The 14,206-nt window shown below is 36.4% G+C and overlaps 1 protein-coding gene across 3 annotated transcripts in view; it reads right to left on the reverse strand.

The window, feature by feature from the left end:
• The window catches only part of BRAF (B-Raf proto-oncogene, serine/threonine kinase), a 203,398-nt gene that overhangs the window by 98,104 nt on the left and 91,088 nt on the right, over positions 1 to 14,206 (reverse strand). For all 3 annotated transcript variants that reach the window (XM_030825892.1, XM_004090241.3, XM_030825893.1), the window contains exon 3: positions 12,846 to 13,109. In XM_030825892.1, coding sequence (XP_030681752.1) covers positions 12,846 to 13,109 — 264 coding nt within the window. The remainder of the gene's footprint in view (positions 1 to 12,845; positions 13,110 to 14,206) is intronic.

Raw genomic sequence — 14,206 nt, forward strand, 5'->3', positions numbered from 1 at the left:
TAAAGAAAATTTATATACACCATGGAATACTATGCAGCCACAAAAATGAATGAAATCATGTCCTTTGCAGCAACCTGGATGCAGCTGGAAGCCATTATCCTAAGCAAATTAACACAGGAAGAGAAAACCAAATACCAAATGTTCTTATTTCTAAGTAGGAGCTAAACTTTGGGTACTCATGGACATAAAGACAGCAATAACAGAAACTGGAGGCTACTAGAGGGGGGAGGGCAAAGGTTGAAAAACTACTGGGTACTATGCTCAGTACTTGGATGATGGGATCATTTGTACATCAAACCTCAGCATCATGCAATATACCCAGATAACAAAGCTGCGCATGTACCTCCTGAATCTAAAATAAAAGTTGAAAAAAAAATTTTAATAATAATTCTCCCAAAGTCTATTTCATATAATATTTCCATAGTACTATCAGCTTTCTTAAAGGCTCTTAATTAAAAAAAAAAACGAACAGATTTATCTAAGTACAATTGACATACAATAAACTGCAATGATTTGGAGTACACAATTTGATATATTTTGAGATTATGTATATATCCATGCAACCATCATCACATTCAAGATAATGAACATACCCATCACTTTCTGAAAGGTTCCTTGTGCTCCTATGTAAATCTTCCACCCTGCCACAGTCCTGTGCCCAGGCAAATATGAATCTGTTGTCACTATAGAAGAGTCTGCATTTTCTAGAATTTTATGTAAATTGAATTTTAAAACGTGTAATCATTTTTTGTCTGACTTCTTTCACTCAGCATAATTATTTTGAGATTCATCTATGTTGTGTGCATTAGTAGTTCATTCCTTTCTACTGAGTAGTATTCCCTTTTATAGACATACGACAATTCAACCATTCACCTGTTTATGGACATTTGGGTTATTTCCAGTTTGGGGCTATGACAAAGCAACTAAGAACATTCGTATACAAATCTTTCTATGAACATATGCTCCCTTTTCTCTTGGGTAAATACTGAGGAGTAGAAGGCTGTGTGATACGCTAAGTGTACATCTGACTTTTTGTGGGGGTGGACAGGGTCTTGCTCTTTCACCCAGGCTGGAGTGCAGTGGTGCACATAGCACGATGTAGCTTTTAACTCCTGGGCACAAGTGATCCTCCTGCTTCAGCCTCCCAGGTAGCTAGGATTACAGATGTACACCACTACGCCTGGCTAATTAAAAAAAATTTTTTTGTAGACATGGGGTCTCACTATGTTGCCCTGGCTGGTATGCAACTCCTGGTCTCAAGTGATTCTCTCGCCTTGACTTCCCAAAGCACTGGGCTTACAGGTGTGAGCCACCGTGTCCAGCCTAACGTTTTACATAACTACCATACTATTATTTCACAAAATTATGGTAAAATATACCTAACATAAAGCTTAACATTTCAACCATTTTTAAGTGTACAATTCAGTAGTGTTAAGTACATTCACAATGTTGTGCAACCAGTCTCCAGAACTCTTTCCATCCTGCAAAACTAAAACTCTGTAACCATTAAACAACTCTCCAGCACCCCTTCCCCCAGCCCCTGGCAAGTACAATTCTACTCTGTGTCTCTGTGAGTCTGAACACTCTAGGTACTTCAATAAGTGGAATCATACAGTATTTGTCATTTTATGACTGGCTCATTTCACTTAACATAATGTCCTTGAGATTTACTCATGTTGTAGTATGTGTTAGAATGTCCTGTTTTAAGGCTGAATAATATTCCAAGGTATATACATACCATATTTTGTTCATCCATTCCTCCATCAACAGAAATCTGGGTTACTTCTGCCTTTGACTACTATAGTGAATAATGCTGCTATGAACATGAGTGTACAAATATCTCTTTGAGATCCTGCTTTCAATTATTTTGGGTATATACACAGAAGGAGAATTGCTGGATTATATGGTAATTCTATTTTTAGTTTTTTGAGGAACCTCTATACTGTTTTCCATAGCAGTTGCTCCATTTTACATTTCCACCAACAGTGCACCAGGGGTCCAATTTCTCCACACCCTTGCCAAATCTTGTTATCTTCTTTTTTGTCTGATAGCCGACATCCTAATGGGTGTGAGGTGGTATCTCATTGTGGTTCTGATTTGCATGTTCCTAATAATTAACAATGCTGGGCATCTTTTCATATGCTGGTGGCCACCTGGATATCTTCATTAAAGAAATATCTGTTCAAGTCCTCTGCCGATTTTTTAACAAGGTTGTATGCTATTATAGGAGTTCTTTATATTCTGGATATTAACCCCTTATCAGATACATGATTTGCAAATATTTTTCCCATTCCAGGTTGGCTTTTCACTCTGTTGATTATATCCTTTGATGATCAGAAGTTTTAAATTCTGATAATAGTACAATTTTTCAATTTTTTCTTCTGTTCCCTGGGCTTTTGGCATCGCAGCCAAGAAATCATTGACAAATCCAAAGTTATGATGCTTTTCTCCTATGTTTTCTTGTAGTAAAGTTTTATGGCTTTAACTGTTATGTTCAAGCCTTTGATCCATTTTGGGTTATTCTTTCTACATGGTATAAGGGAACGGTACCACTTCATTCTTTTGCAAGTGGATATTCAGCTGCCAACACCATTTGCTGAAGAGATTCTCTTTACTTCATGGAGTGGTCCTGGTACCCTTGTCAAAGATCATTTGACCATAAATGTGAAGATTTAGTTCAGGACTCTCATCTGTCTGCATGCCAGTACCACTTAGTTTTGATTACTCTAACTTTGTAGTAAGTTTTGACATCAGGAAGCATGATGCCCCCAACTTTGTACTTTTTTGAGACTGTTTTGGCTATACGGGATTCCTTGAGATACTGTATGAATTTTAGGACGGACTTTCTATTTCTGGAAAAAAAAAAAAAAAAAAAAAGCCCATTGGGATTTTGAAAAGGTTTCATTAAATAAAGCTGCCAAATTTTATTCCAAAGTGGTTGTACCAATTAAACACTCCTATCAGCAGTGTACGGAAATTCTCACATCCCCACTAATACTTGGTATGGCCACTCTTAATTTCAGCCATTCTAAGAGGCATGTAAGGGTATCGTGTGCCTATTTAATTTGCATTTTCCTAATGACTAATCTCGAGCATCTTCTCATGTGTTTATTACCATCCATATATCTCTTTGATGAAACTGTTCAAATCCTTTGTCCATTTTTAATTGGGTTGTTTTTTCTTTTCTTTTTTTTTTTGAGACGGAGTCTCACTCTGTCGCCCAGGCTGGAGTGCAGTGGCGCAATCTCGGCTCACTGCAACCTCTGCCTCCCGAGTTCGAGCAATTTTTTGCCTCAGCCTCCCGAGTAGCTGGGGTTACAGGCGCCTGCCAGCATGCCTAGCTAATTTTTCCATTTTTAGTAGAGACGGGGTTTCACCATCTTGGCCAGGCTGGTCTTGAACTCCCGACCTCGTGATCCAACTGCCTCAGCCTCCCAAAGTGCTGGGATTACAGGCATGAGTCTCCGCGCCTGGCCGTTTGTTTTCTTATTATTGAGTTTTCAGAGTTCTTTATATATTCTACATGTCCTTGATCAGATATATGGCTTACAAAGATTATCAATCTGTGGTTTTTCTTTTTATTCTCTTAATACTGTCTTTTGAAGAGCAGAAGTTTTACATTTTGATTAATCCAATAAATTAATACGTTCATTGTAGATTGTGCTTCTGGTGTCATATTTAAGAAATCTTTGCCAAATCCCAGGTCACAAAAATTTTCTGTCGTGTTTTCTTCTGCAAATTTTAGGTTTAATTTTTACTTTTCATTCTTTCTGTGTTCAATTTCCTTTATACAGTAAACCTTCTTGGACAATTCCTTCAAGCAGAGCCTATGAAAAGTAAACTCATTCTCTGGAAAGGACTTTATGGTGCATTTGCCCAAGTCAACCTAATTAAATTTATAGCTTAGCTTAGCTGAGAGATTTACAGGTACCTCTCAGTACTTTGAGTATATTATTCTATTGCCTTCTGATTTCTATAACTGCCATAAAAAAATTTCCTAGTCTAATTATAATTATTTTCTATATAATTTTTTCCCTGAGTGCTTTTAAAACAATATTCTTTGGTTTTATTATGTCTATACTGGATTCAAATTGTTTGTCCAACTCAGAGATTGTGCTTCCCAAATCATTAGATTTATGTCATTTGTAAATGTTAGCCCTAATTTATTTGAATTTCTCTCTACTCATTTATTTCTATTCTTACCTTTTGGAACTCCTTTGAGGCATATAATGCTCATTCCATTTTTCATACTGCTTAACCTCTCTTTTATGTTTTCTATAACTTTCTTTACTTTCCAGAGTTCACTAATTCATTCTTTGGCTGGGTTTAATCTAGCTTTACCTTATTCACTGAGTTTTTTAAATAAATATTTGAATTTCTATGTAACATTTAAACATTTCCTATGTAATTTGCTGTAACTAACTTGACATATGAAATTTTACTTTAAGTGTTATCTTGCTACATCCTCAAATGAGTATCAGTATGTTCATTCTTTTTTTCTAGAGACAACTGTTTCTTTTGAACTTTCTACATTTCTTTTTTTCTATGTTGTTTCAATTTTTCCAACTCTATTATAAAAATTTTCAGACAGAAAATCTGAACAAATGGTACAATTAACATCCAAATTCTTTCTTAGATTCTAAGATTATCTTCTAATATTTGCTTTTTCTCTTTCTCTGCATGTTGATTTCCATCACACCATTTGAAGTTAAGTTTCAAAGTAACTGACACAGATAGAAATGAAATAGTGGTTACTTTTAGTGAATTGGAAGGGGCACAGGAGAACCCTCTAAAGCATCAGGAAATGTTCTACATCTTAATCTACATGGTAGTTACACATGTAAAAACTCTGAGCAATATACTTCAGATTTGTACCCTCTACTGTGTATAAGTTCCATTTCAAAAAAGCATGGGTTTGGGGGGGAAGCTGCAGTCATCCTAACCCTTTATTCCTAAATACTTATGCATGTAATTCCTAAGAACAAGGACATTCTCCTATATAATTACATTACCATCCTCACATTTAAGAACATTAACAGTAATTCCATAACAATATCTAGTATTCAATCAATGTTAAAAATTTCCCAAGTCCCAAGAATTATTCTTCCCCCCCTCAGGATTACATACTGCATTTGGTTGTTATGTGCACTTGGTCTTGTACAGTGTGGAATAATCCCCAACCTTTTTATTGTCCATGACATTAACTTATCAAGGAGTCCAGGCCTATTGTCTTATAGGAAGTCAACATTCTGAATTGTCTAATTGTTTCCTCGTGGTGCTTACCTTTTTCCTCTATCCCCTGTGTTTCTTATAAAATAGAAGGTCCTAATCCAAGCAAGAATACTTCATAGATGATGAGGTTTAAATCAAGACTTCCTAAAAGTTCTACTTGGTTCTTTCTTACGAGTCTAACCTGCTGTTTTTAAGTCTGCTAACTCACTGATTGTAGACTGTTTCCTTGCATGTCTTACAACTTGAGATCCTCAGATAGTAAAGCATTATTTCTGTGAATTCTATGAGACCTAGATGGGCCGAGGGAGGGTTTCCATTGCTTCTGTGCAGTGCCTGAGTGCTATTACCACTCCAAGACCAGTCGTTATGTTCACTTCATGGCTTGAGGGTTCCTGGATAATGCAGGTAGTATAAATTTGAATCCCACACAATGATAAGAATAGGTCCATAGTTAAAAAGTCACAGGGGAAACTTTATTTAGAGTACTGTCAAAGACAGTCAAGTTTATTGTTATCTTTATGTATTCTGGTAATAGATTTCATCCTTTCACTCAAGGTAATGTCCTTCAAAGGGTCAGCTTTATGTGAGAATCTGGGTTCCAACTACCTTTTGACACAGGCTGAAGGCCCAGTGTTGTATCCCCACACATTGATATTCACATCCTTTGTTCCAGAGTGACAAACTGGCCCACCTGAGGCCACTACAGCAGAGGTCAGCAAACTTCTTCCATAAAGAAACAGAGGTTCTGTAGATGACACCATGATGTACAATTGCTCAACACCGCTGCTAAAGCATGAAACCAGCCACAGACAACATGTAAACAGATTAGCATTGTTGTGTTCCAATAACATTTTACCTATGGACACCAAAATTTTATTTTGTTTTTTTGTTTTTTTTTTTTGAGACGGAGTTTGGCTCTTGTTGCCCAGGCTGGAGTGCAATGGCGCAATCTCGGCTCACTGCAACCTCCACCTCCCAGGTTCAAGCGATTCTCCTGCCTCAGCCTCCCAAGTAGCTGGGTTACAGGCATGTGGCACCACACCCAACCAATTTTGTATTTATAGTAGAGATGTGGGTTTCACCATGTTGGCCAGGCTGGTCTAGAACTCTTGACCTCAGGTGATCCACACCCCTCAGCCTCCCGTGCTGGGATTACAGGCATGAGCCACCGTACCTGGCCAATATTAGTATTTCGTGTGATTTTCATAGATTATGAAATACTATTATTCCTTTAACTTTTTTCAAGCCTTTAAAAATGTAAAATCCATTCTTAGTTTGCAGGCCATACAAAAATAGATGGTGGGTTAGATTTGTTGGAGGCTATAGTTCAGCAATACCTTAACATATCAGCTCCTATGCTTTTCTGGTTTTTTCAACTCCCTCTTTGTTTTCACCCTCTATAGGTTTTTCTATCGAGCTCAGCTATACATTTAAATAAACATATTTTATTCAGCATTTCTAGTTGAGAGAGATATTTCTAGACCTACTAGAATACCGCAATGTGGTATACATAAAGAATAAGTAAGTAATATCAGAGTTTCCTACAGCTTTCCTTTTCTCAATTATAATACCTCTCAGAAAAATCTTCAAGTACAAGTCTTTTCACAGGCTGCATTGTACTACATGGTGTGGCTGTACCATGATTTATACAACCATTTCTCTACTGATGATATTCTATATTTTTTTCTCATTACAATGATTTAACAAATATCCTTGTATAAATATTGGTGCTTTTATGTGCTAAATTCCCAATAGTTAGAGTACTGGCTTGGAAGATACAGTTCTTGTAAATTTTGACAGATATTATCAAAGTGCTTTCCAATAAACTGTGATACTTCACATTTCTATCCTTAACTAAGGGAGCAGTTTTCTCACTACACCCCTGCCAATAATAATTTATATTTTGCCAGACAGATGAAATGATCTCATAGTTTTAATTTGTACACTCACAACTGACTGACTGCATCTGAACAGTGTTCATGTGCTTTACTGTTCATTTGGATTTAATCTTATATGAACTGCCTATTTATATCTTTTCCCTATTTTTCTACTGGGTTTTGTCTTTTTCTTGTCAATTTTGAAGTGTTCTTTGTATATACAGAAGACTATTTACTTCTTGCTATCTGGGCACCAATGCTGTTTCCAAATTTACACGGACTATTGACTTTGTTAAGGTATTTTTTTTTTGTGGGGGGCATACATAATTTCAAAATTGTATTTAATCAATCTGTCTCCTACAGCTTTTTGGCTAATTAAGTTTTGATTAAGATAGTGACCTCAACGCCTAGATTTTACATGCAGCCTACTAGATTTTTCTTGAAAGACTGACATTTTTTTTTCTTTTTGGTATTTAATCTCTTGATTCTGATAGAATTTACTTTTGTAAGCAGTCTAAGATGTGGGCCCAATTTTATTTGCTTCTACATATGCCAGCACCAAAAATTAAATAATTCACCTTCTTCTTACTGACTGAACCATTTTTTCATATTACATTTTCTGAAATTCTGGGATCTATTTCTAGATACCTATTATATTCTACTGAAATAATTTTCAGTCCCTAGACACCCAAAGTGTCTTACTTTTAATATTAGCTTGGCTATTAACTTCCATCAGATCTTTAATGGCCCTGATCCACTGCCTTCTAACCCTCAGTTTGCCAATGAGAAAACAATCCAGTTTTCATTCTCCTGTAGATTACCAGTTTATCTTTCTGAAAAGGTTCTCTTTCAACTTTCAAATTATACAGCAAGTATCCAGGTCAATCTCTGTTTTTGTTTTCCTGTTGACAGTCATTTGCCCCTATCTATCTGAAGGCTGGTTTTTGTTCAACACAGGAAAATTTTCTTGTATTATGTCTGTGAATACATCTTCCCTCTATTTTTGTTTGCTTCTTTGTTTATTAAACAGAAGTTGGAACTTTTGCTCTCTCCATGTCTCTTATCTTTTCTCTCATATTTGCCCCCTTTATCTCATATCTTAAAAGGTATGTCTTTAGCTTTACTTTCCAAAATATGTATTAACTCTAGCTATCCTAATATTTGGCCTTTCTGTTTAACAAAAGTCAACAATCATACTTTCAATTTTCACAAACTCTGTGGTCCTCTGAATGACTCGATTTTTATATCAAACTGATTTGGCTTCAAGAATGAAGTACATCCTGAGCTATAATATTTTTACATCTTCTAGTTGCTTTATTTCTTTTCTTGAGTTTTCTCTGTTGCTGTTGGTGTTCTAGTCATATTTATAAATAAAAATTAGGTTGATTTGGTGTGGACTTACTCCTGTACAGTTTTATAGGTCCAACAAATGGCAAGTGGTTTATTATGTTGACAAACTCTGATACTGTGGTTTATAATAATACATATTTTGGTCTTCAACCCTTTGGCCTTCAACCCTAGTTCTAGGCACAGAGCTCCTAAAACTCTTGTAATTTCCTGAGTGATCAGGGTGCCAGGTGCATCTTTTGTTCTCATATTTGTCTTTGACCTTGGTTCCTGACACAGAGCTCTGATTCCCTTGGAATTTCCTAGGTGATAGGAGTATCTTTTGTTCTAACAAGGTGACTTTTGGTGGGTTCCTGAATGGAAGGTGGTCAAAAGAAAGACCAAGCCATAATGTGAACTTTCAGCCCCATCCACCAACCTCTGAGAAGTGGGGAGGTCCTAGAGATTGGCCTAGTAAATATCACACCTATATGATGAAGCTTCCATAAAAATCACTGAAATGCAATGTTCCTAGAGCTTCCAGGATGCTGAACATTTGGAGGTAGTGGAAGGTGATGCTCCTAAAGACAGCACAGAAGCTCTGCATCCCTTCCCACATAGCTTTCCCTATGCATTTCTTCCATCTGGCTGTTTGTCTTTTACCTCTTGTAACATCCTTTATAGCAAACCAGTAAATGTAAGTGTTTCTTGAAGTTCTGTGAGCTATTCTAGCAAATGATCAAAGATTAGAAGATGTGGAAATCCTTGATTTATAGCCAGCTGGTCAGAAGTGTAAGTCACAACCTGGAACTTGTGACTAGCATCTCAAGAGAGGGACAGTCTTGTGGGACTGAGCTCTTAACCTGTGGGGTCTACGCTATCCCTGGGTAGATAGTGTGAGAATTGAGTTAAATTTAAGGCAACTTAACAACAATTGCAGACAACTGGGTAGAGACACCCAGTTGATTATCTACAGAGAACTGGAGATTGCTTGGTGGGGAGAAACACCCCCACATATCTAGTCACAAAAATGTGTTGTGTTGACAGTATAGTAGGAGAAAGCAGTCTGTTTTCCAAACAGATTACTAATGGGTACAGAGGTGAGAAGTCTGGTATATTCCAGATGGAAGCAGAGTATTATTTTACTCCTGGGTAATTAACCTTTACTTTTTACCCCACTGGATTTCTCTGAGGTTCAGAGACATCTGATGTTCAGTTCTACCATTTAAACACACACAGCAGTCACACAGAACTCTCCAGGCAGAAATTTGGTTTAGAAAACGACTTTTAGAGCTTTTTCATGGAATAAATGCTATAAATTATTTGCTCCATATATACAGAAGAGGAACTAACAGGATCCCCTTGTTGTACAACTCCAGGAGGCAACATTCACATCTCTATGGACATGTGCAATGTAAGGCTATACTGGGGACTCAGGACTCAGCAACCCATTATCAGACGTCTCAAAATATCTGGCCATGACCTTTAAAAAAATTTTTTTGAATTCAGAATTTCAATGTTTTTAATTGAGTCTGGTTTGTTTTGGTTCTTCACAGGACTCACAACTAACACACACCTTCAAAATATTCATATTTACATCACCAGCTCGATTTATGAAGACACATGACTTTGTCTTCCTGCCAGAGCAAGACCTTCGACTAATTACCCTGACGACTACCCAAGAGGCAAATCCACTTCTTTGTAATCTGCTGACTATGCTATCTGCTTCATCAGGATTTTGCTAAGAATAGCTCCCTTCATGTAAGAATCTAGCTCCTAGTATTTTGTTTGGTTTTCTATTTTGGCTTATTTACGTAACCATTCATATATTTTCCATCTTCCAGGAATTCTTAAACATCTCTAGTCCTCTGACAGAATCCTATCCTGTTTTATTATTCTTTTTACATATCTTTACTATCATTTCAATGAAATTTCTGGAGAGGAACAAAGATATGAAGGCAAGTGTTTAGTGTGCTATCTTGGACTACAAATCTAAGTCCACTTTAAAAAACATAATCTCATTCTTGGTACTTGACTTCATTTGCTGCTAGTAGGTTCTATTGCCCTTTGTTCCTGAGTGTTTAGGACAAACAGAAACATGTATTTTGATGGAGGAGCTGTCATTCACTACCACAAACAATTTTACTCAGAATGTGAATTATCCTGGCTGAGAAGATATATGTAAAGTCCTTAGCACACAACTTGGAACACAGCATGGCAAATGCTCGAATAGTAACTGTTAATGTTACTAAGAATTGAGGGAAGAAAAGGAGAGGAAAAGAGGTAGTTAAGAAAAGGATTTACAGATTCAGATAAAAGAGAGAATGGCAAAATAATGTTCTTGAAAGAGTTTAATACCACAAACCCATTTATTGATGATTCATAAGGCCTTTTAAGTTCATGATACTCAGTTTTTCTGAGTATTGAATACAAATTGTTAAACTGGGAGTATGATGGACAAGAACGAGTTACTTATTTAATCTAAGCCTAGCCAGAATAATTAAGGTAAGCCTAGTCAATTGCCTAATAGTTATTCATTTATGATCATTTTATATCTTTGAAGAGTCTCAGTTGTTTTTATTTCTTTTTAAAAGGGAAATTATAAGCTTTAGTGATGCTTGTAAATTTCTCTTGGCCTCTCTCATAAATATGAGGAGGCTAGTTAAACTTTTTTTTTGTTTTGTTTAAGACAGTCTCGCTCTGTCGCCCAGGCTGGAGCGCAGTGGCGCGATCTCAGCTCACTGCAAGCTCCGCCTCCCGGGTTCACAGCACTATCCTGCCTCAGCCTCCAAATTAGCTGGGACTACGGGCACCTGCCACCACGCCCGGCTAATTTTTTTGTATTTTTAGTAGAGCCAAGGTTTCACCGTGTGTTATCCAGGATTGTCTTGATCTCCTGACCTCCTGACCTCGTGATCTGCCCGCCTCGGCCTTCCAAAGTGCTGGGATTACAGGCGTGAGCCACTGTGCCCGGCCGGAGGCTAGTTAAACTTAATCATTAGGTTGAGAAATTTGAAAGGCTCCAACAACCCCAATTTTATATTTGTATATAGAAACTCACACAATTACTAAGTTTAGCAGAACCTGGAAGGAACAATACCGTGATGAAGAGAAGGGAAATGCCTGGGACTGAAGAACACATTTCCTACCTTCTGTTCATGAATACAGACAATAAAGAATTAATTTAAGATCTACTGGGGATGGGATGTTTGCCACAGTTTTGTTAGGCTGCTTCAAAGATTATCTATTCACGGATAATTCATATGTTGATATTCCCCCTTTTAACTGGGGCATCCCTGGAAAGATATGCTTAGTAATTCCCCATCTTAATGTGGGAAAAATAATTTTAATTTCATTCTACCCAACAGAATAAAGAGAAAGGGTAGGAGAACTGGATTTGTTTTACAAATTGATTTGTAATTCTGTACAATGAAAAATTAGAGTCCATTTTTTACAACGAACTTTTGTCTGTACATGGAAAAAGGGCAGAAAAAGTATGACTTTTTATTTTATTACTTTTTATTCCCTGACAATAAATGATGCCTTTAGAAAGCCATATTTCCTAAGATAAAAACTTACAGGCTGGTAACTCGTAACTCCATTAGTTTTCTAAACTCATATGCAGGAATTCTTAACTTCTGAGAGTAAAACGCCTCTATAATAACATTTTTTTCTTAAGTCAGAAAGGAATTTTTGGAACATTAAACAATAACCAACTGCACTTTTGATTTCTGTTGTCAGAGAAAAAAAATGAAAAATTTTGACTTCAGTTGTATTTGGCATTTTTATTGTCAAAGTAACCATAGACATTTAAAAAGTAGTGTAGTGATGTATACGGATGGGTTACTTATTAAGTCTACTAACAATATTCGTTGCACTTAAGGATTATAGACCACCCACAATAATTCCACAGATTTCTCTTTAAATGCTTCAAATGTTACTTACAGGGTACGCTGTTCCAATGGTAATACTAATATTCAACAACCAAAAATTAAGTAAATGAGAGGAAACATATCAATCACACTGAACATTCAACATCTGATAATATAACTCAGAAAGGAGATTTCTCAAGGGTGAAGAATGAGGCTTACCTGACACACATTAGATAATGAACAAGCTCAAGTCTTAAAATCCTGATTTATTTTAAACTAGTGCTTAGACATGACTGTGGTTCAAGTTTGGCAGACAGGTTTAAATGTCAAATCCAACACTAGAGACAATACCATTTATTTCAGTTAAGGAATATAGACTTTGCCACCAAATAATTATATCTTTTTCATTCCTACATGACATGGATGCCTCTATTTGCATGACCTCTGAGTATGAAATAATAATATATTAATTTTCAACAACTGATCTGTCTGAAAAATACAAAGAAACAGCAAAATGGTGATATTAAAACTGACTCACCACTGTCCTCTGTTTGTTGGGCAGGAAGACTCTAACGATAGGTTTTTGTGGTGACTTGGGGTTGCTCCGTGCCACATCTGTAGGATTTTGAAAAACTGAAAGAGATGAAGGTAGCACTGAAAGGCTAGAAGAGGAAGAAGATGTAACGGTGTCCATTGATGCAGAGCTAGAAACAGAAAAATCAGTTCCGTTCCCCAGAGATTCCAATAACTGTTGTTCTCTTTGTTGGAGTGCATCTAGCTTGCTGGTGTATTCTTCATAGGCCTATAAAATAAAGCAGACTTATATTCAGTCCGGACTTTGTCCTGACATTAACAAAAGAGAACATAAAATTTTAACCTTTGATTACAATCTTTTCACCAGTTGATATGGTTTTAAGTTTCAAATTACAAAATAAGTGCCAGAAATACTATAAATGAATACTTTCATCTTCAAATTGATAAATTCTTTGTTATTAGATACTACACTATATTACACCTGATAAATTTGACCTATACATATGTGATATCTAGATGGTCCATGAATAATAAAAAAGCACAGTATTTCCAATTTTCTGGTCCAGTTATATTTACCTTCCAAATCGGTCTAACATAAGATAAAACACTGTATCAAGGATAAGTGTTCCTTCCATTAAGAGAATTATTTTGTCCTGGAAAAGTTGTAGGCATATGAATTCCATTAGTTCTCTCTCTCTCTCAACAGAAAAAGAAGTTGAAAAGGACATGAGGTATTAAAGATTTGTCCAAAAAACCCTCAAAATTTAGGACACAGTACCAGATCTCACTGTTAGCACCAAAACCTCCTTAATAGGGTTTAGAAGATGTGTAACTGCCACATTCTTTCTGAAATAGTTATCAGTTAAAATACTTTATTCTTCTCAGTATGGCTGTTTGATGACTTCTTTCCCCACCAAATGCTGCTTAGAGATTGGAACTTGTATGCAAAGCCGTAAGCCTTGTGAAAAAAAAAACAACAACAAAAAACAGAATTGTATTTGAAAATGTGGCTTATACCCTACAGCCAAGAAATTCTGGGGCTACTATCTATCCATCAGGGTATCTTCCTAGAAGTTTCATTTGACGAAGGCTATAAAGTCAAGCAACCATACAAGATATCAAATTTTAAAAGAACAGAATGACATTGAACGAATTGGAATATACAAGTCCATAGTTCTTTTAGGCATTGGTAATCCCCTCACTCACACCATGCTCTACTATTTCTACCTACCACCTCAAATAGATGCAATACTACAAACATTTATGAAAGAGAGAAGCAAAGATGTTAAAATGGCCTTTCCTGTCTCTCAAGGAGTTTACTGTTGGGCAGTGGAGTAGGACGGTGTATTTTTATTTGTGTTAACT

This window comes from Nomascus leucogenys, chromosome 13 (assembly GCF_006542625.1).
Source record: "Nomascus leucogenys isolate Asia chromosome 13, Asia_NLE_v1, whole genome shotgun sequence".
NCBI lineage: Eukaryota > Metazoa > Chordata > Mammalia > Primates > Hylobatidae > Nomascus > Nomascus leucogenys.